This window comes from Monodon monoceros, unplaced genomic scaffold, assembly GCF_005190385.1.
Source record: "Monodon monoceros isolate NGI ecotype Baffin Bay Population unplaced genomic scaffold, NGI_Narwhal_1 Super_Scaffold_5, whole genome shotgun sequence".
In the NCBI taxonomy this organism is placed as follows: domain Eukaryota; kingdom Metazoa; phylum Chordata; class Mammalia; order Artiodactyla; family Monodontidae; genus Monodon; species Monodon monoceros.
In genome coordinates, this window is record NW_021703782.1 from 76,319,985 (window position 1) to 76,343,683 (window position 23,699).

At 39.7% G+C, this 23,699-nt stretch overlaps 1 protein-coding gene across 5 annotated transcripts in view; it reads left to right on the forward strand.

Moving 5' to 3' along the window:
* Positions 1-23,699, forward strand: part of UNC13B (unc-13 homolog B) — a 216,894-nt gene that overhangs the window by 100,671 nt on the left and 92,524 nt on the right. For 4 of the 5 annotated variants that reach the window (XM_029203274.1, XM_029203277.1, XM_029203275.1 and 1 more), the window contains exons 8-9: positions 9,135-9,369; positions 22,454-22,768. In XM_029203274.1, the coding sequence (XP_029059107.1) occupies positions 9,135-9,369; positions 22,454-22,768 (550 nt within the window). Of the gene's footprint in view, positions 1-4,755; positions 4,792-9,134; positions 9,370-22,453; positions 22,769-23,699 lie in introns of all 5 variants that reach the window. The other variant, XM_029203278.1, reaches the window with a different exon arrangement.

A 23,699-nucleotide genomic window follows, 5' to 3' on the forward strand; every position in this document is an offset into this window, starting at 1 on the left:
TAAGGGAGGATAGGGAATATTTATTGAGTAATTACCATTTGTCTAGAACATGGTAATTAAATGCTGTGATTTTTCAATGCTTATGCAAATCTGAGAGGTAAGTGGTATTACTCTTCACTCTTTATAGATGACGAAGAGAAGTGTAGAGAAGTTAACCAGCCTAAGGTTACACAACTAGTAAGAGATGGCTTTGAATTTAGGTTTATTTGGTTCCAAAGCTCAAACCATTTCCATTACACCAAGAAGGAATAGAAGTGAAGGATATTCCAGCTTCAGAAGTTGGGGGACAGATAGGAGAAATTGGGCTTATTCATCTCTCCACCTCCTGAGTATGGCAAGCATAGGAACTATGACAATCTGTTTGTCATAACAAAAACTTTGTTTTGCGGTACTGGTTAACAGTGAGGTTTGGTATTTATTTGATATCAAATTATAGAGGGGTTTGAAAGCCAGGGAGATAAATATACACCTTTATAAAGAGTTGTAAGTTGTTAAAAGGGTAATGATGTGATTAGAAGCTGGATTTAGGAAAATTCGTCTTGTTGCAGTCTGCTAAGTAGATTGAATGGGACAGAGATTAGAAGGTCTTAAGTCCAATCAAAAATCTGTAATAATTCAGGCATGAGGTAATAAGTTCTTTGATAAGGAGAGTAAGACCTATGAGGAAGGGACAGTAGGAAGGAGACTTAAATAGACTTAATTACTAAGCTTGTTGACAGATTGGACACGGGAGATAAAGTAGAGAGGAATTTTCGGAATAGTTTTGAAGTATCCAGAGTTCCTAGGTTTTGGACTTGTCGTATACTTGGTATGCTAATATATCTGAAGAGAGCTGATAACATTGTAAATAAAATGTCATTGCCAGTAGAGGCTCTAGTTTTCTAGACAGCCTTTCTCTTAGCATAAGGTGACACTGAACTAGAGGGTAATTGGTTATTCATTTGTTAAGTATGTGAGCTTGAAGAGGTTTGAAGGTCCAGGGAGGTAGGAAACATTAGCCTGTTCGTTAAAATTTCCAGTTTGACACTCATTTGATATGTGTGAATGCCCAGTTTGAGAATGTTACTGGTTTTCTAATACGCTCTTAATGTACTTGGAGGTTTTTCTGCAGCCCGTTTGGCCAGTATCTTTTCTCTGATTACTACCTTTTTGATGTCCTGTGATAAGTAATACCCTCCACCTTGCTTACGTTGAACGTTTTACTGCATGAATTGTAGAATGTCTTGATGTCTCCATTTTCCACTGCGTGTGCTTCCATTTGCTTCTGAACAGACTGTGCTCTAGCTTTCATTCGTTAAAATTTGTCTTAAAAATGATGCGTAACTTTTTTGTTTCTAAATTCAGTAGGACTTTCTCAGTTTTATTTTGACTGCTCTGTAGCACTGCTACTTGTTAACCACTCACTCCTTCCTTGAAACCTTGTTTTCCTAACTCCAGGGACCACAATGCCATGGTTTTCTTCCTCTCCAGCTTCTTTGCAGACTCCTTTGTGGACTCTTCCTTTTTTTAAAAGTCAGATTTATTAATGTATAATTTACATATAGTAAAATTCTCCTTTTTAGTGTACAGTCCTATGAATTTTGTCAAACACATACAGTCATGTAACCGTAACCACACTCAAGATATAGAGCAGCTCCATCAACCCTAAAAATTCCCTTAAACCCTTTGTAGTCAACCTCTCCCATTCTTGGCCTGTGACAACCACTAATCTGTTTTCTGTCCCTAAGTTTTGCCTTTTCCAGAAAGTCATATAAGTGGAATTATATAGCATGTAGCTTTGAGTCTGGCTTGTTTCACTTATCATAATGCATTTGGGACTCATCTACATGTGTCACTAGTTTATTCCTTTTTATTCCTGAGTAGTACTCTACTGTATGGATGTACCACGGTTTGTTTACCTATTCATCAGTTGAAGGATACTTCTGTTTCCAATTTTTAGTGAATATGAATTAAGCGACTGTAAACATTTGTATATAGGATTTTGTATGAACATGTTTTTATTTCTTTTGGGTAAATATATAGGAAGGGGATTGCTGGATTGTATGGTGTGTGTATAACTTCATAAGAAATGCCCAGATTATTTTCCAAAGAGGCCTACCACTTTGCATTCTTGCCAGCCATGTATGAGAGTTCTAGATGCTCCATAGCCTCCCCAACACTATATTGTCAGTTCTTTTTTTTTGTCTGTCTGCTTTTTAAATGTGGCTGTTCTATAGCTTCCCCCCTTCTCCTATATACAGTCTTTTTCTTATCCTATAGTCTCTACCTCACTGTTTTTATTTAATTTTTATCTATTCAGTTACAAATATTTGTTGAGATTCTGCTTTGTACCAGGCACTGTTTAGGCACTAAGGATATAGCAAGGAACAAAGAAGAAAAATTCCTGTCCTCATGGGAGCTTGTGTTCTGAAAACATCCAAGTCTTCTGCTCCACATCTCTTTTCTCATATATCCAGCTGTCTACCAGACATAGTCATTTGAGATGTCTCATAGTTACCACAAAGCCGATAAATACATCTAACATTAAATTCATCATCACCGCTTTGAACCTTCCCCTCTTTTGTATTTCTTTTAATGAATGATGTCATATCCACCCAGTAGCTCAAGTTAAAACCTGGGCAATATTATCTAGGCTTTATTTTCCTCACTTTCCACATTCAGTTACTTATCAAACCGTATTGACTTTACCTCCAACGTATCTTATGAATGTATCTACTTTTCTCTGCTCCCTCTGCTACTTCCCTAGTTCAAGCCATCATTAGGTCAGTGCAATAGCCTCTTACTAGCCTCCCTGACACATCTTCAGTCTACCTACTGTACCAACTAGTGGCCACACTGTACCACCATTCTCTTTCTAAAATGACAAATCTGATCCTGTCTCTCCCCTGCTTAAAAGCTGTGATAGCTCTGTATTATCCTCCAGGTAATTACAAACTCCTAACATTACTAAATTTCTAAACATACATGTACTTAAGACTCACTTTGATCAGGTTCTTCCATAACCCTGCAGCTTCTCATTCAGATACGCTGGAACTATTTTCAGTTCACTGAATGGGCCTTTGAATGTATAATTTCTTTTCCTGGAACATTTCCGCCCTCCTTTTCTTGGTTCTTATGCCTAGCAAAACGTAACTATCCACAGTAATTGTTCTACTGACTACTGATATGTTTTAGTGCTTTTTTGGGGTGAGGAAGGAAACTTGGCTTAATTAAACTGGTGTTATTTCTCTTACAGTGGTACCAGGCTGAAGTGAGAATAGGGAACTAGTTAGAGAGCATAACTGTTGTTATGTTCATGGTTTAGGGATGGACCCAGTAGATGGGATCAGATTATTCGTTTGATTTATTCATACAAGAGATATTTATTGAACACCTACTATGTACAAGAAACTGCTATGCAGTGCTGTTGGGCGTTCAAGAATGAGGCTGTGTAATGCAAAGAGAGTGCTCTTTGGGCCCAGAGTTTCAGTGAGACGCAGCATTGTCACTTGCCTGAAGCCATCTAGCTTGATAGGTGTATTTTGAAGTTCTATGTGATTATTTTTATTTTTATTTTATTATTTATAATTACCCTCTAATGGTTGCTATGGCAACTGCACTATAGCCTAGGAGAATTTTTATCCTCCACTCCATGGTTAGAAAGTTAAATAAATTATTAAAAATTTAAAAATTGCACACTAAACTAACATGAGAAGAAAGAAACATAGGTGGTAGGATAAAGGTAAGTACATAGGAAGAAAACTCTCCCTGTGTAGTTACACAGCCTGTGACTGATTTGTAATCCCATTTCCCCAGGATTAGGAGTTAACTCAGGTAGTGAAACCAGCCTGTGTTGGCACCATTCAGTGCTTCCAGAATTTTGCGTCTTAGGGCAAACATTTAATTAAGGTAGCTGCACCCTCAGAACTCTGAGCACTTTTTAACCCAGACATTGTTGATCCTTCAGCTGGCATTACAACTGTTGGAGTGTGCTGATCTTCCTGCTACCTATTTGTTAGGAACCTATAAGGCAAGCAAAAATCTGGCAACATCACAAAACAACAAGAAATGCAAATTGCTTACTATTTTCTGGGGACTGTGCTAAGTACTTTACATGGATTTTCTCTTGTAATCCTTACAGAAACCAATGAGACTCATATTATTATCATTCTCAAATTACAGATGAAGAAACATCTATAATGACCTTTTCAAGATCTTATAGCTAGTACATGGCAGAGCCAGAAGAACTTAGCTTTGATTTCTGTATCCATATTCTTAACTATGAAGCCACATTATTCCTTGTTCCTTGGGATAAAGGCCCATTTTTAGTGATTTCCTTGTCACATTAGTTGCCTCAAATTCAGTTCGGCTGTGGGATAGGATTTAAATTTAATTAATATTTTTAATTTTTTAATCTTGAAAAATGAGTAGGAATTGTTTTCAGTTTTCTTCTGTCAAAGCTTCTGTGTTTTAATGGATTTTATTTAAAAACTTATAGGCAATTCAGAAAAAAGTGGCTATCTCTGAGCGCCCAAGTCCCCGGAAGCAGTAGTTTTTTGTTATTCTCTATATAGTGAATTGCAGAGAGCAAGAGTACTTTGCTTGGTAGAAGGCATATGCCCTCTACATGTTATGAAAAATAAATGGAATACAAGTAGGGTAGGCTCAAGTAAGGTAAGGTATATAATAATTGGTGGGATGGAAAATGTTCTTTGAATTTGTCCTAAAATTGTCTCTATCGCTCTTCTTCTTTGCTACCACTTGTGGTTTTCTTAGGTCACTGGACCTATTTGGGCTGGGGAGACCAACAGAGTACGTAAGAATTTGAATACCTTATAATTTTCTTGATCATACCCTTTAACATACTCCCTCTGACTATGAAGCTGGATATTCATGCATATAAGCATATACAATTCCATTCCCTCCTCTTCCCCTACTTGAATCTCAGGAGACAGTTACCTGCAGTGGGAAGTTATATCCTTTCAGGCTGGTTTCCTGAAGACTGTGTGTGTGTGTGTGTGTGTGTGTGTGTGTGTGTGTGTGTGTGAGAGAGAGAGAGAGAGAGAAATTTCATTTCAAACCAAAGTTTCAGTTATAATCCTCACAGGATCTCCTGATTTTTCTTCCCCAGAGCCAAGTAGTACCGTCAGCTACCTTTTGGAGGAAACTCTCTCCTTTGGTCTCTTAGCTAAGGAGTGCAGTGACTAGAAGGAGAAGGTTCATCCTAGGAGGGGTCATTGGTTTTGTGACGTGAACAAGAGGCTGAGGACGTGGTTTGACTTTCCTTGGAGCAGTCCAGCTAGGCTGAAGCCCAACTTTATTCAACTTTGAGCTTAGAGAGTGGGCATCTAGTTCTTTCCAACAAGATTCACAGCCCTAGGCTGACATTACTGTGTGTTACCTATCTGACAGGGGAGGTGGGTGGGTTGATTGAGTCCCAATGATTAGATATCCAATAGATACTAAGAGAGGCCAAATTTTGTCCTGTCACTAGAATTTCTCATGGGGTATGTACTTTCTGTCATCTGAATCCTGGGTATTTGCACCAGGAAACTACTCAAAGGCAGCCTAATAGAGCTCAGATAACTTAAGGTTTTCAAATAGAAAAAAGTAAGCCATGAAAAAAGAAAAAAAAGGTTTGAATCCTGTTTCCTTCTCTGAAAATTCTCCCTGTATTCTGGATTTAAAGATGGGGACTTAATCTAGGAGCACCACATACTAGAGAACCTTGTTGTTCAGTATTTCATTCTGTTTTGTTTGAGTGCCTGCTTTCTGCCTGGGGCCCATGTTTGCCCCAGATTAAATTACTTTCCCCATCCTACTCTTCCAGGTTTATTTTCTCTCATTCCCGTCCCTGTCCTTTCATGTACCTGCTAAATGAGCTACAAAATGTTTTGCCAAAATATATATAGCCTTTCCACCATCAGGCCTTTACTCATGCCATTGCTTTTGTCCAGATTCTAGAAGGTATTCCCCCACCCCCCATCTTCACCTATTGAAAACCCTCCAGTCTTTCAGAGTCATATCTTCCATAATGATTTCCCTGTTCACCCTAACAGGAAATGACCTGACCATCAACTCATACAGCATTTGGTTAGTACTATTCTCATGATAGATACATCCTTGTATTTGTATCCATATTTTCTCTGTCCTATTAGACTGACTCTATATGCTGAGCCTTCTGTGTTGTTTAGCCTTCACTGGTAGGTATTCAATAAATATTTGAATGAGTAAATTTTCCCAGCCTTTTAATTTCAAGGGACTTTTCAAATTTTGCCCTCAAACTAACTCACAAGTCCACCTTAAGCTGAGTAACCAAACCTATACTCAGTGTCTCTTTCTCAGTGAAGCCAGAAGTTTTCCGTTCTAGGTGAAATACTACTGTGGGGTAGAGTGTAGAGCCAGTAAGAGACTGTCGCTGCTACACTGAAAGTACAATTCTTTCATTCAAGGCTTTTCCTTAATTTGCCTCTTTAGTTTCTAATCAGCTTTGGTGGTGCTAGGAGATTTACTTTATGAGGAAACTAGGGATGGTATAGGGGGAGAAAAGCTGGCTGTTGCCCTTGACCTACCCTTTTTCTGCTCATGTCCTTTGTCTCACCTCACTTCCTTGTATTTCCTTTTTCCTGTCCCCTCCTACTTTTCATACTCTCTTTTCTTCTACTGCTGGCCTCTTCTTTCCACAGGCACTTTGTTTCTTTTTTTTAAAATAAATTTATTTATTTTTGGCTGCGTTGGGTCTTCGTTGCTGCACGTGGGCTTTCTCTAGTTGCAGCAAGCGGGGGCTTCTTCGCTGCAGTGCACAGGCCCCTCATTGTGGTGGCTTCTCTTGTTGTGGAGCACGGGCTCTAGGTGTGCGGGCTTCAGCAGTTGTGGCACACAGGCTCAGTAGTTGTGGCTCGCAGGCTCTAGAGCGCAGGCTCAGTAGTTGTGGTGCACGGGCTTAGTTGCTCCGAGGCATGTGGGATCTTCCCGGACCAGAGCTCAAACCCATGTCCGCTGCATTAGCAGGCATATTCTCAACCACTGCACCACCAGGGAAGTCCTGACACTTTATTTCTTAGTATTTGCCCTTTATTCCTTCAGTGTGGAAATGTGTCAGCCTTTAGGAATTTTTGGAATATTCCTCCCCTCAGCTTAACAGAATAAAGCAGAGCATTATTAAGGAGTAGTAGGTCAGATGCAGTGAGAAACTAAGGGTCTATCCAGGTAGTTTCTGGCTCTGGATCCTGGGCTCCTACCTCTGGCTGAGCTACCCTCTTCTGGACTCATAAGTAATAGGATTGTCTATCACTGCTGCTTCTTTGGAGACTAAATCTTGGTTCTCTAGATTATAAACTAATAGCATATTCTCCTACCAGAGTTTAAATAGACTTTTGGCTTTGTCTCTTTTGTTGCCTCTGCCCCCTCATCTGTATGCATGAATAATCCAGCGCTGACTTCTTCACACTTACTCCTTCCGTGAATTCAGAAAGAACTAAGTCTGAATGGCATACTGGTTTTTGTCCCTTGATCCTTTCTAGTCTTCAGAACAGCAAATACATCAAGGTCTAAAATCAGTACCTCCAAAGTCTCTCTTTCCTAATGTGTGATCAGAGTGCTTTGTAATCAGAATACTTTGCACCCCCTATGTTTGATTGGTATTGTTCCTGACCATTTGAAGCTTAGCCTCTTTCTCATACTGATTTTTTTCCCCTGGAGTTCTGATCATTCTCTTCTTTTCTCATCTTCACATGTTGCCTTAAACTCAAGTGGGAAAAGCTTGTAAGATCTTCTTACCCCTACTCCCAGCTGTAACCCCAAGTGCTGTCTGGAACGCACATGTTGTGTGTTCCCTGTCTCTTTTAGTGGGATTATCTACCAAGTTGTCTGATGTAGAAGCCAAGGGGTCATTTCCCTATTACCTTCCGTTTGTCCCCAGGTTGTATTATTTCTGTCTGGATTTTTTTTTTCTAGTTCATTAACTCTTTTCTGTTTCCACTGTGTCAATGTATGTTCTTATCTCCTACTTGTAAAAGCCTAATTTATGGTCATTAGGAGGCTTCCACTGTCCACATTGCTACCAAGATTTTTTTAAAATTCCTAATATGAGGAGTCCATCATCTGCTAAAAGTATCTCCATTTTGGATGGTGAATGTTCCTTTTCCTTATTGTGAGCCTAATAGAAACTTGGCAAGAAAGAACATATGGGACCTTATTAATTATACACATATGGATATGGTATCAGAAATGGCTTCTATATAAAATAAACTACAACACACTATTAGGTTGAACTCCCTTTCCAAGCACAGTATTGCATATTTTTACTTTTGCTTGGAGCAGGATTTGTAACTGTGGTCATTTTAGCTAACATCAAGAAAAAACTGTAGCTAGTCAGGTGCTGGCCTGAAAAGCAGAAATAATTCTATGAAATTGTAGTCACTGCTGTTGGATAAACTAGGCTGCATTGTCCGTAAGACCCCATTGACAGTGCACGTTTTCCTCTTCTTCAGCCCAGGCTTGGGATGGGAATTCTGAGCCCAGGGTGTGGGTGCTCGACAGAAATTATTAGAAAAACCCAATGTTGCAGCAAGACAGTAAGACTGCTGCTGTTCTCAGCTGCATCTAGAACTTTTAACTTGACTTCTAAGTCTTGGCTTTGACCTTCCTGATTTCTTGGACCAGCTTCCGATGGTGGACCTGCTTATTTGATTCAACCATGTGTTTTTAGAGTCTGAAAACACCATGCTAACTTTAAACAAAAATTTCTCTTTTCTAAGAGATGGAAAAACTGTTTCTCCCCCTTTTGCCCCATTTTGATAATAGTACAGGGGCAGAATCTATTTAAGACATTTAAAAGCAGATTTTTACTAGGGTTATGATAGCCTAGAGAAGCAGAATTCCAGAGAATTCTGCATTGGGAAAAGGCAACTTGGAACTCCTCTAAGAATCAGCACTAAAATTAAACCAAATGTCTTATCTCATTCGATAAGGAGAGAGCCTTGTGGATATTGAGACAGTTTTTTGCATGACTTGAGGTCACTGGGCTCATGTGCAGCTCAGCTTGCTCTTGTTCTCAAGATCCAAGCTTGTGGCTACATCAGTTAGAAGCAGAAAAAAATTCTGAAGAACTAAGTAAAGCTGGGGTGCTTTGACTGACTGTGCTTATTCCACAGCTTTTGAAGATCCTGATAGTGCCGTTGATGACCGAGATAGTGACTATCGCAGTGAGGCCAGCAATAGCATCCCGCCTCTTTACCATACGACTTCCCAGCCCAATGCTTCTGTGCACCAATTCCCTGTGCCTGCGCGATTGCCACAGCAGCTGCTGCTTCAGGGCAGTTCCCGGGACTCTTGCAATGACTCTGTGCAAAGTTATGACCTCGATTATCCAGAGCGGCGGGCCCTCAGGTGGGTATTGGGAACAAAGCACTTTCTCTTCCTAGTATGCAGGTCCCAGGATGCAACTGACATCAGGGATTTGGGTACCTTAACCTGAGGTGACAGAGGAAATATAGCAGTATGGTGGATCAACCTGCAGCCATTTTATGTAGATTCTGTCTTATTTTTTCCTCTTCCATATGTTCACATTTATGCATATCCATCAGTAAGAATTTTCTTTATGATCATCAGGTGAGGGTAGACCCACTTGGGGTGGATGGCTGAAAAAAACCTGCTCACCTCTCTGCCCAGCCAGTGATTTTGATACACCTTTCACCAAGATTAAAAAAAGAAATTCACAGATGTTACATGCTTGGATAATTCTTCCTACCTAAATATTTCCCTGGGAACTTCAGAAGAAAACCAATATGATCTCACTATAGCAGATTCAGTACTTTTGCTGGACTTAAGAAAAAAACATTTTTATTAATTTCTTAAATACATAAAACATTTACATGTAAAAATATATTAAGGTGTGCTACGTACTATACAGCAAGGAATTTCCCACCCACACCTGTTGTCCCCTCTACTGTATCACCTTCCTGTCTCCTAGTTCTCTTACCACCCTTGTTTCTTATTACCCTTCCGTAGACCATCATCATATATTTATGAGTATAAAAGCAAATACATACATATATGCTCCCTACTCTTCACCCAACTTTAAAAAAAATCAGACTTAAAATTTAGAGAAACGGTACAGTGAACACACATATTCATGTTGCCTAGATTTGCCAGTTGTATTAACATTCTGTTACATTTACTTTATCTCATTCTCTCTAATATATGTTTATATATACACACATTTTCTTTTTTTGGCTGCATCACATAGCTTGTGGGATCTTAGTTCCCCAACCAGGGCTTGAACCTGGGCCCTCAGCAGTGAAAGCACAGAGTCCTAACCACTGGACCTCCAGGGAAGTCCCACACATACATTATTTTTTTCTGAACCATTTGAAAGTAAGTTGCAGATACCATGTTACTTTACCAGGAGGTACTTCAGCATGTAACTCCTAAGAAAGAGGACTTTCTCTTACATAACCTTAATATTATGATCACACTCAAGAAATTTGACAATACAATGATATTATTTAACATATAGACCATATTTAAATTTTTCCAGTTGTCCCAATAATGTTCTTTATATATATTTTTTCCTTTTTGATGCAGGATCCAATTAAGGATTATGGTACATTACATGTAATTTCCCTGTTTCTGTAGTCTCCTATAACCTAACAAAATTCCAATACTTTTTTTTTTTCTTTTTGTCTTTTGAGGCACTAACATTTTTTGAAGAGTCCCAACCAGTTTTGAGAATGCCTCTTAATTTGGTTTGATCTGATTGTTTTTTCATGTTTAGAATCAGGTTAAACATTTTTGGCAAAAAACACTGCATAGATGTTTCCTTCACAGTGCCTCAGCAGTCACATTTTACCTTGTCTCATTATTGTTGATGTTTAGTTTGATCTCTTGGTTAATCTGGTATACATACTAGATTTCTCCAATGTAAAGTTACCTTTCTTTTTGTAATTAAGGGTCTCTGGGATGATACCTGAGATTGTGTCAGTATTCTGTTTCTCACTCTTGACGATTTTTAGTGACTAAGTGACCACTTTGATGTTGTTTCTGTTTCCTAAATAAATGCTAATGGCTGTTAGATCTATAAAAGAACACATTGAGCTGACAAGCTCCGAGTCTGCAGGCCCTCTCTCCACCCCCACCTCAGTACCCAGGAAATAGGCAGTCTCTAACTTCAGTGAAAGTAAGGTTGGCTGTCTTCTGTATTCACTGACTTAAGTTGGGCGTGTAGCTTCTGATTCTGTAATCAGTATAGGGAAAGGTTTTCATTTCACTGTGATCCTCAATACATATAGCCTTTAGATTTCACAAACGACAAATTATGATGCTTTAAATAATTTTCTCTTTGTGGTACTATAACAGGGTTTGACTTATGGTAGTCAAAGATTATTTTTATTATCTTTTATACATATTTTTCTTTTTAAAAGTAGTATGTTTGACTATATTCTTGGCTGTACTGCCTAAAATACAACCTTCAGCAAGTTAACAGCTTGGCGGCTTTTCAGATCCAAATTCATCAACAAATTTAGATTTCTTGAAATCCCTTGATATATTTTCATGGAATACATAACAGTTCTAAACTTTGGCATTGTAAATATATTCTAAATATTGATGGAATATGTTCATTTTGTTTGTTTCTTTCTTTCTTAGAAAACAAAAGGATCCTAAATAGTTAATGGTAGCAAGTGAAGTATTTTAAAGTTGTTATAGGTATTCTTTTTCTAATGTGGAAAAACTTTTTGACTACATTGCTATAATACTGATTTAAGAATATGTGGATTTCCTTATCTTGTCTTTTCAGTCTGAATGGTTTTATCAAATTGATAATTTTATTAATTTTAGTTTTCTCATTGAATATGTACTAAATCTTATAATTTTTCTTCCTTTTCCCTGTTTTTCCTTTTTTTCTTGCCTTACTATTCTTCCATTTTTATCTCTACATCAGACAAGGCTTACAGGTTCAAAATGACAAAATTAGGATTATTTCATATTTCTCTGATGTTGACTATGAAGAGCAAGAAGGTATATATGAGGAGATAGAGGGGAAGATGTCACAAGAAGCTCTAGAAAACAGTAACATAAACTTAAAGGACAAAGGGGTAAAAGAAGTGAGAACTCTTTCAAAAACTGATAAATATTACAGCCAACAAATACAACCAAAGTATAAGAATTGGAAAAAGATACCTTCTCAAAGCCAAGAGACAGAATTCTCTACTGCCTTTAATTATGACCTTAAGTTTGAAACATCTACTTTCTCTAGATATCCTCAGAAATATGATACAATAGATAGGAGAAGGAAAAAGACACCCTTATATAGTCATTTTGAAGACAGTGAAAAAAGCCAATATGATGATAAATCAGGAACTAAGACTAACTTGAAAAGTACATATCCTAACACTGAAAATTGTGACCTTTGCCACGTTGAGAAGAAGGAACAAAATTACCCAGTTTTGAAGGAACAAAAGTACCCAGTTTTGCATCCCTACAAAAATGGATTTGTGGTTAAGAGTGGCATGTGGACCACTAACTTGGAAAGTCATGATTATGATCTTCCTGGTTGTTCTAAGGACTGTGAAAAGGCATCTGGCTTAAACCAGCATGTCACTAATTTCACTCCATTAGATATTCTTGAAGATTCTGCCAGCAGTACTTCTGATGAACTTCTGGGTTCCCCCGTTTCTGATAAGCAGGAAGATTTACTGTCACCAACATGCCATCCATCCAATGTCCATCATATTGGAGGTTATCCAGAAGAATATTATGGAGCAAATCCTGCATTCACATCACAAAGGATGAATTGTGCTACAGACACACTTGGAAATCTGTCTGGGTGCCCCATGGAAGAGATGACCCCTTCCTCTATTGAGGAACCCAAGGAGGACTATATTGATACAATGGATGAGCTTCAGTGTTTGGTAGAAACAGTGTCAGAATATTTAGCAGAGAAGGAAGAGGAGATTAATAGATTTGGCTCCCTTTCAAAAACTAAAAAAACACTTAAACACAATAGTACTGTTAATAATGCAGAACAGAAAATGCCAGGGGATCAAATACCATCTTTAAACATTGTCAAGAATGACAAGGACAAAGCCATCTCTTTCCCTGAGCTGAATGGAGTAAAATGTGCTGTTGGTTCTTTATTCAGTTCACTCACAGAAAAGGTGGGTTCAGGCACAAAGCGTCTAACAACCTCTGTGGAAAAGCTGGTTTATTTAGTTCCAGAGAAAACAGAAACTCTTAATCAGACAGAGGCGATTAATTCGCCATCTAGACCCAGAGCCAAGTCAGTATCAGAGAAGGATCTTTTCATACAATCTCCATCTCCATTATCTTCTCAAACAGTTGACAATAAGGACGTTGGCAAACATGACAAAACCTCTGAAAATGAGCACATGGACAGTAAAACTGGAAGTTTAAACTTTCAGGATCCAACAGAAACTATTGGAAGGGACTCTGCTTCACAGAGTCAGAGTTCAGTTATAAAGTCTGTTTGCAGCATGCTAAATCCATTAAAAATCTTTTTGGAAAAGGAGGAAACCAAAAAAGATAATGACCAGAGCAAGCCAACGAGAAAGGAAAACTTTGTTGCGTGTGGTTCGGAGTCAAATCAAAGGGAAGATACCCTTGGCAATGACAGTAGCATTGTCACTTTGGATAGGAGTGATAGAGAAACTCCTCACTACCAAATGCCCCTAAGTGAGGATTTGTTGTCTTCCCAAGCAGCCATTGAACATTCTAACTTTGCTCATTCTGCAAATAAGAAAGATGATGTTGCGAGTCCGTTGGAAAGAGAACCCTGTACAGATCTGTCTCTGTTACCAGATCAACGAAAAATATGTGCCAAAGATACTTTAGGACATCATTGTGAAGCTGACAGCAGAACTGCAAATAAAGAGCCATCTTCAAAGCCATTAGAGGGGGACAAAATTACTGGTGATGATGATTTCCTTGAGCCACTCAGAAAATCCTTTAGCCAGTTTTTGCTCACTTCTCCTGAGACCTATTCAAAGGAGACTTTGTCAGACTCTATGAAAATTCACCAGTTGGAGGAAGATGGGTGGGAAAGGGGCCCTAAGAAAGGTGGGCATTCCTTTTCCTTTAGTGGAAAATTAGATATTCCAATTTTCAAAGTTCTTAGTCATTCTGAAAAGCAGCAGGATGTAAGAGAGAAAGGAAGCATGCTCCCTTTGTTTAAATTTTCTTTCACTGACAGCCATAAAACTGTCAATGACCAGAGTTTTCATGGCTCAGCAGTAACCACTGTTGAAGAGATCCAAAGAAACTGCCATGCAAATGCCAAACTTAGTTCAATAAAATCTAGTTCAGTTCCAAATATTCATAGTAATCTAGGGAAATTTGGTGATATAAAGACATCTAATAAGAGTGACCAAATAAATACTCCTGAAGATGTCACACTTAATAAAATAAAGTCTGATTCGGCTCCAAATATTAATAATGATCTTGGGAAATTTGGGAGTATAGAGGAATTATACTCAAGTGACCACACAGCAATAGAGAACTGTGAAAGAGATACCTTAAACATTCCTGGAGTTGTGTCCAAAGAGCATATACCTTCAGATTCTTTAGGAGAAAGTAAGAATTTTACACACGTGACATCCTCAACAGTACCAGACTCTTCATTAGCGTTTACTTCTACCATTTTGAAACCCACCTTGGTTGATGAAATGAGTGATGACAAACTTGTAGATAAAGCTTCCAAGAAAAGAACCCAAGGAGGCCTCCTTTCTGGCCTGTTTAACAGGTTTTCTTCTCTTGAAAACTTGTCTAGTCAACAAGAATTAAATGTGAAGAAAGATGACTCTCCTCACAGGAATAATACACTGAGCTTATTCTCTGGAATATTTAACTTGATATCAAATAGCAGTATGACTGATTGTAAGCCAGATGAAGCAAAGTCCATGTCTTTAGGTGACCTAAAGGGTTTGAATGGAAAAAAGTATTTATCCTTGGATGAGATCCCTGTTACTTCATGTGTGACTTTTGAGAACCAGAGGAACCATGAAAAACAGGAAATTTCTGGCTTCATAAAAAGCTGCTTATCTTTACCTAAAGAAAACATATCATTATCTGATGCTTGGGTTGATAACCATTATTGCCCTCCTACATGGAAAAACCAGCAAAGTGAAAAGAATTTCCCCTCTTCTGAGAACAGTGTACTCCACTGCACTCCAACTGCTCAGCAGGACCTATTAGAGAAATCTTTGGCCAAGAGGCAGACACCACACCATGCTCTTGAGGCAAAACTACATGAAAATTCTAACAAGTTAAATTCACCTATGCTAAATACTAACATTCTTAGTCAATCAAACCACTATCAGGCTTTTGAAGAGATGAACAATCCTTTCTCTTATGAATGGGATTCTGATATAAAAGATTTCTCTAAAAATTCCAGAAAACTTCAGCCAGTTTATTATATGTTGAATCAAAATACATTTCCATCGGCCGATGTTTTCTTGTGGCCTGACTCAGAAAATCCAGCAATAAACTTTTGCCAAAAAGATCAAAATGCAAATATCTTGGAGTGGAGAACAAATCTAAACAGTGTTGTTTGGTGTGACTTACCACATGAATCATTCAACCAGTTAGCATTTAATGAAGTTTACTTATTGCGAGGTGATATGTGGGCAGCTAACTCATTATATGGAAATTCTTGTTATCTTGCAATTAATGAGACTAAGAAGGCACTAGAAGAATTGCCCATTGACTTAAGTTGTTCTTCAGGTTATGAGAAGAGTACATGCCCCGTAGTTGATCTAGACTCATTAAGAATGGATGAAAATTTTGTTTATTCAAGTGTTGGTTATGAATACCAGGAATGGTTGTCATGTCTTGAAAATGGAGTGTGGTGGCCATCAGAGGATGGACATTATGGATATTTTATGTTCCACGATGGTCAATATATCTATTCTTTCCTTACTGATTCTACTGGGCAGTATGCATATTTATTTATACCTGATTGTTCTTATGAAGAGTATTTGAATTGTGACTTACAGACAAATGATCTATCAAGTATTACATTAGATGATAGCACTATTCCTGCTTACAGTTTTAAAGTACTTGACAGGGAAGACGAATTACTGTGGTATGTTGAAGAGGAACCAATTGATGACCCTCTTGATTTATCTGTAGTTTTGCCAAGAAGTGAGGGACCAATGTATCTAAATTTAGGAATGTTTTCACAAGTACTTGAAAAGTCAAGTTATGGCCAAAGGGATCAACCATTAGATTTTTCAGGCTATACTCCTCAAAAGTCAAAAGGAGATTTTGTATCTTTTAAAGAAAGGCTGGGTGGTTCTGAAGACTCTGAGTGTACATTGGATTTCAGAAATCAGCCCCAAATGATTGGTAATCATGTCTTAAATAAAAATCAAATTATAAAGGGAGATAAGAATCAGACTCTAGCGAAGGATTCATCAGTTAACCTTTCCAGTTTCCAGTGGATCCAGTCTTCTTCTGAAGAAGCTGCCTCTTTGATTCATCCTGAAAATAAGACTAACATCCCACAGCAAACAGAAGAGATGTCATCATTGAACAAAGTGACTTCGTCATTTTCTGCTTTGGGTGCTTCAACTGGAAGTACTTTGAATTTTGATAAGAATGAATCCTTAGAGTCTTCAGCCATGCAGAAAATAGATCAGCAGTCAAACTTAGCAGAGATCACAAATGATGGTCTTCAGTCATTAATCTTGAGTAAGCAACTAGAGAGTAACTCCCAAAATGAGGAAGAAAGTCTTCTCAAGAAGGATTCAGAGAGACAAATGGTATCCAATGTTCAGCGACCAGAATTTACTAAAAATATGAAGAAAGAATTCCCTTTAAATAAAAGCGTTCATGTGAAAAAACAAAGTTTGTTAAAATCTGTTTTCCAGGTAAACCAAACAACTTCTCAGGCTCAATCAGATATAGAAGACGACAAGATGATTACAGCTGATTGTGTTTCAATTCCTCTTGTATCACAGTTTAGTAGGAATGAATGCAAGAATTGTGAGCCTCCTCAGGACCAGTCTTCCAAAGAGTCTGAGAGAACATTATTTAAAAGTGCACTGAAACTCTTTGGTCGGGGAGAAGACTCTTCAGTAAGTGCAGTAGCACACGAGAAACAGGAATCTCGATTTTTGAACTTCTTTAAAACCCAGGTGAATAAAGAAGGATCACCAAATTTAGAAAAGAATGGTGATAAAAATAGAAAGATATCATCTCAGGAAAAGAATGAATCTCCTGGTGTTTCAAGTGTTTTTGGTTCCCTTGGGGATTTCTTTAAAACCAATGTATCTCCTAAACAGACAACTGAAAATATGTCTGTTTCTTCAATGACTAATAAGGATGAGGTCAAGTCAAGTCCTAATCCTGCACATCTAACTAAACAGGATGTTGGGAACTTTCCTGCTGCACCAGTTTCCTCTAAAGGGAAGGTTCGAGTTAGAAATCTGAACAAGCAGACTACTATTGATGACAGTGAGCTAAAGGAACCATCAATTAGGGAGATCCAGGGTGATCATTTGACTGACGAAGAGGCACCCTCCAGAGACCACCAACTCCACCAGTCACCAAATTCATCCTTCTCAACAGGTTGTCTCAAAGAATCCTCCAGAGATTCTTCAGTAGAGACTAGTGGTGTGTCTACAGTGACAGAAGTTCCAAGAAGTGATAAAATATCATTAGATATTCTGAGCAGAAGAAATTCAAATGAACAAGATCATTTTTCTGACAAAGACCAGAGTTTTTCAACTGCCACAACATCTCCATCCCAACCAGAATTACCAACCAGAAAGAGTATATTTTCTTTCCTGACTGGATCCGAAAAATCTGAGAACAGAGCCTTTACTACTCTACCAAGAACCACATCTCAAGGAGAAGGGCTATTCACACTTCCTTCCTTTTTTTCCACTGCTAACTCAGGCAGCAAGAAGCATGCCTCTCTTAATAGCTCTTTCAGTTTCTTCAACTTGTCCTTTTTGGATGAAAAGCAGCAGACTCCTGGGGAAAAACACAGCCTTTCCGCTGTTGCTCCAGTGACTTCCCAGCCCTGTAAGAAGCCAAGTGTTTTTGTAGACATGAGTGATACAATGACTAGAGAAGATTCTAATGACAATAGAGGTAGCATAGTCCAGGAGGTAGTTCATGAACAGCAAATGGCTCCTTGTGTTTCCATTAGCAACACCACTAAGGTTATCTCCCTTGCAGATGAGCTCAATGTAGAAAATGACTATCCAGGAAAACTAGGTTCCAGTAATGGACCAGGGACATCTTTAAAAGATTTCCAGGTAAGTCAGTCACAAAAAGACATTGTTCCTCATTCACCACAATTTCAGGCACAGTCTGAAACACTGCTCATTGGTCCAGAGACCCTTGAGGTATCTCCCCATGAAGAAGAGGCTTTCATACAGGAAGCCTTTCTGAGTGACTCACCAGCCAGCTCTTTTTCACATGATAGCCATTTGGTTGAAAAGCTCAACCATTTTGACACATGTACTACCTACCACCAAAGTGAAAGATTTACTAGTGACCCACTGAACTTGCCCTTAGAAAAGGCCCCTGATGAGGTCTTAACACAGATCCTGGAGCCAGCTTCTTCCTCTGTGGAGCCAGGATGTACAGATCACCTCCAGAGTCAAGATGCAGATAAAGTGGAAGACAAATCAGTGTTGGACTCTTCAGTAGAAATGCTTTCAGGGTTTGTGACCAAAGTGAAATCTTTCTCTGGGTCCTTAATTGAACCTCCTAAAACTTTCTCTGGACTTTTCTCTTCTCCTAAACCTCCAAAGAAAAACTCATTTTTCTCTTTTTATTCTGGTGCATCATCTCAGCCTCTCAAAGGTGAGTTATTTGGACTTTTTAAAAGTCCCAAACCAGAGACACACAAACAAGAATCATCTATTCCAGTTACTGCATTGCTTCAAAATGGTGGTTCCAGACATACTGAAGAATCAGTACCTCCCGAAAATTTGTGGAAAGAAGCTACCTTTGGAGCAATCAATTCAGAAGCTATAGTCAGTGACTGTAGAATGACTGTGGTTAGTGCAAAGTCAGACTCGGAGACCTTGACGGATGATCCTAACCTAACAACTGAAATGGAAAACAATAATATTCCTGACAATATTCCAGAACCCCAACGTTCTGAAACAATTGAGGCTGCATCTTCTGTCTCAGGGGACGATACTGGGCAAGGAGTATTGTCTCTGAGTGATGAAGGAGACATGGGGATGTTGCAGGGTACAGACACAGAGGCATCATTGGAAGCAGAGCATATCTCATTGCCAGCACAGTTGCATACAGAACCTACCTGGATTGCCAAAGAGCTTCCTCCTCCAATTCACCTACCTCTTCCTCTTGAGCCAGAGCCAGATATGCAATCTGCCTCCACAAACCAAGACTTCTTAGAGCTACAGGCAACCAATTCACTAGAAACCAATACTACAGTGTTCAGTGAGGCAAGTGTTGGCCAGAGTGCCACACTGGAAACCCAAGGGTACCTTTCTCACTGTCCGTTGGAGGAACCTGTGCTTTCTGCCAAAGAAAACTATGGGATACTTGATGCCCAGAAAGGTCAACCCGCAGTCCCCAAGGAAACGGAGCAGCCAAGTCCTCATTTTGAAATCCCAAACATGATCAATTGGCCAAAACTCCATTTCCCATCCTCTGCTACTGACTATCGGAAACCACTGAGCTCTTTCTTTTCCTCGCCTTCCTCCTCTGGCAATAGAGCAGCAGAGACTGGTTTAATGTCCAGTTTTAAGAAGTTGTCAACTCTATTTGAGGGAGGTAATGAGGGGAAAGGGAGTAGTGCAGTGGCAAGTGATTCAAAACTAAGGTTTGGAAAGAAGCTGGATCTTTCATTCCCGTGGCCGAAACAGAACAAATGGGACCCTGAACAAATGCCTGCAGAATCCTCCTCTCCAGTTTTGGTTATCAGCAGTGATCAGGACCTTAAATTCAGTGAGGCTGACAAAACTTTGGAGTCTTCTCAAGTGTCTGGGGCCAGTGCTGAGCCAGCTAAGGTTTTGACTCAGCCCTCTGGGACCTCTGGGCAGCTGGAGACCAGGCCAAGTATATGTGCTCATGAGCTTTCAGGGCCTGGAGAAGTGGAAAACCATCAGGAAATCCTAGCATCTGGAGAACACGGGGGTACCAAAGATAACCTCTCTGACCCCACCTGTCCTTCAGAGAGTCATGAGGAAGAACACTGCACTGTCTCTGAGCTACTTCACCAGCCAGAAACACATGAAGAGGAGACAGCGCCTGCTAGCATTGACTCTGATTCAAATGTACAGCAGCCAGTTGCTCTACATGACATCAAGGAACCAAAGACCAGCAAAAGGCCTGTTCTCAACTAAAGCATCATAAATGATTTTAAAGAATTGACCATTTATGATGCCGTGACTTAGTGGTAGCTTAATCATAGCCTGCTTTTTATCCTTCCTGTGTCTTTCCCAGCACCTGAGCTTCATGTTAATTAGGGGTTAAGTAAGAAGAAATAATAGGTGGATATTGTCATCTTCTCTTCTCTCTGCCAAATGTAATTCATTTATTGGAACAAGGAGCTTCCTGCTTAAAGGGAAGACTAGGTCGTGAGATTTACTCACTCTGGTTTGCTCTGCCTTGAATAATGCAGAATGGAGGAGGGAGGGCAAGAAGAGGCAGCAAGTCACTGAGTGGCATATATTAATTACAACCACATGATAGGCTAGAATGCTTCCTTGGACCTTTGGCACTTATATCTGTAATAGCTAGGAGAGACCTACTTTGCTTTGCTTTTCCAAGTCTTCTAAGATGCTTTCTCCAGTGGCAATGAGGGTATTAAGTAAAATACAAAATGCAAAGGATGGCTTGGAATAATCTATACTATATATATTCCGTATGGATTTGCACAGCTTCTTCCAGTCTCTGCATTTTACTACCCATGAGACTGGTGTCTGATAAGTGCTTTCAGTACAGTCTCACAGGAGCTCAGGGCTATCGTTTGCTGTAGTTATTCAGTCTGGATCATTGTGCAGGGTCCACCTGCAAAGGATACTATTATTTCCCCTAAGAAGAAGCACCATACAGGGCATTTTAAGAATGCTGCCTTGAACGCTGGCCCAAACCAGTCTGAAGAGGCTGGTCAAGTACTTTGGAGGTTATGTGAGTATGTGCGCACACATGTTCATGTGTATATGTGTGCTGGGAACTACTCAGAACAGTGGCTTGGTACCTATCCTGCATGGGATGAAGAATCATAAATCAGCCTGGAAATACCAGATAATTGGGAGGAATCATAGGGAAAATATCACTGGAAAACAATAATGATTTATCTTCATTTGGCCAAGAGTAAACATAAGCCCTTTAGTTAAAGCTTGACTCTTTGGCAAGGAAATTCCTTGTCCTTTTGCACGGAGGCTTTCCAGCAGAATACCAGAAGTAAAACGAAGGGCCTCTGACTTGGGATGGAACTATCCAAATGGGCTAGGATATATCTTGTATTGATAGATCATCCCCAAGTCCCTCCATTTTGAATAGGACTGAATCCCCCAAATTCAGTATACGGCTTAAGGGAGTAACTTTGAATAGTATTCTTTCTGGTCACGATTCACTGCCACATTTGCTATAGCTGCTGCCTCTTATACCAGGGGAACAAATTTCCTTTCTGGGTATGGGAATGCAGGTGGTTGAGAGAGGGTTAGGCTGGCCTCTCTTCAGGTACAGAAATGCATTAATATGGCCCTGACTCAGATCTTGGAGTTGGACTGTGTCCACTTTGCCCAAAACTGAGCCATGTCCTGAGAGCAACTTAGTTATAGATGGGCAGGTTCATCTTTGGGACACTCGCTGTGCTGCCAGGGATACCACTGTAACATCCATGTTGATGAGACCATTCCCCTGAGGAATTTCTTGGTCCTAGCCTCCATTTCCCAGTGGCTTCCATTACCTCATACAGATGGCTGAGAGATAATTGAAGGAACATGTTCACTCTCCTTTGCTCATTCTGAGGAACACACATTTACATTTACAATTGGAGAGGAAGAAAAGGGGATCTCAATTTAATAGGTAGTAGAAAAAGGGAGTAGAGTTCATCCATCCATTTTATTCTGTGGAAATTAGAAAACTTTAATCACAGCCACTGGACAAGTTTTTTAAGAAGTCCGAGTAGAGAATTTTAGGCATAAACAGACTATTTTAATAATTCTTAATCCTACTTACAAAATAGCATGTTAAGATAAAGAATTCTTCAAAGTCAACTGCAGGGTTGAGGTTAAGTGCTATTGGAGAACCCAGCATGTTGTGTTATTTTTCCTGTTGTGATTTTGCTGAACAGAGACTAGTTCTTCTAGATTGTGAACTTTGGTCCTCTCTTCCCAGGAACCTCCTGTTTGTGATCCTTGCCACTGATAGAATCATTATTTCCTGGATTTATCCATTACTTCGTTCTGGTCCTTAGTTTGTATGTATTTACTGATGTGTTTTCTTCTTATTCTCACAGCCCCACCAGCAGTAGTAGGTATGGCTCCTCCTGTAATGTGAGTCAAGGAAGCTCTCAGCTGAGTGAACTAGACCAGTGTCACGAACAAGATGATGACCGTCGGGAGAGGGACTTGATTCATTCCTGCCACAGCTCTGGCAGCTTCTCCAGAGACAGCCAAGTAGGTTTTGGAGAACAAGAGAAAGCCTTGGAGGTGGCACGTGAAGAGGAGAAGGGAGGAGCATGTGAACCCAAGGAGACGAAAGAAGATGCTACAACCCCTCCACCCCCAGATCTGGTGCTACACAGAGACCACATCCTAGGCCCCCAGGAGAGGTAGGTGATGGCTACCTTGAGGAGCTCACATGGTTTCCTCAGTACCTGCCCTATGGTATTGTTGAACAGAATGCAGTTGTTTTTTGTTTGTTTCCCTGCAGCCGGGTGTGGTTGTGATCAGGATACTGAGGCTTAGCTCTGCACTGCTTCCTTTGCTTTTTGGTGTAATTTCCAATGTATTTTGAGGATCTCTGAAGAACATTTTAACTGCAGTGTACCAGGCCTTCTAGAGCCTGCAGTTCTTGGCTCACTAGTTGACCCCACATATGACAGCCTTTGAGTCTGGAACTGACCTGAGCCTTGCAGGTCATTTCATTCAGAGGAGCTGCTTTGAATGAAATAGGCTTCCCACCCGATTAATGTTTAAATTTCTTTTGTGAACATTATTTTTTTGTTTTGTTTTGTTTTTTCCCTGGCTGACAAAACTGGGAAAGAGTTGGTCTAGAAGCCAGATCTAACCCACCCTTCTGTCTCCCTGGGGCCTAGCAGTATGTCTGGCAGTTGGTACCCATAAGGAGAAAAATTTAAAACTTGTCCTTTTAACAGTCACATAATGAGGCTTAGTACAGAGTTTGAGTATTGTTCTTATTGAGCTAAATTGGTCAGTGAGCTGCTGATAGGTTGGGGCAGAGCAGGGTTTCTCATTCTTAGCACTGTTGACATTTTTAGCCAGATAATGCTTTGTTACGGGGAGCTGTTGTATGCATTGCAGGATTTTAGTAGCATCCTTAGCCTCTGCACACTAGATGCCTGGAGCAACTCTCAGTGTGACAACCAAAAATGTCTCCAGATATTGTCAGATTTCTCCTGAGGGGCAAAGCTGTCCCTAGTTGAAAACCACTGGGGTAGAGTGATAAGGGCTCGGTGTGACTTAAATTCTCAAATTTCAAGGTCATGGGAAGATCAGAGCAGTGAATGCTGATTATGTGGT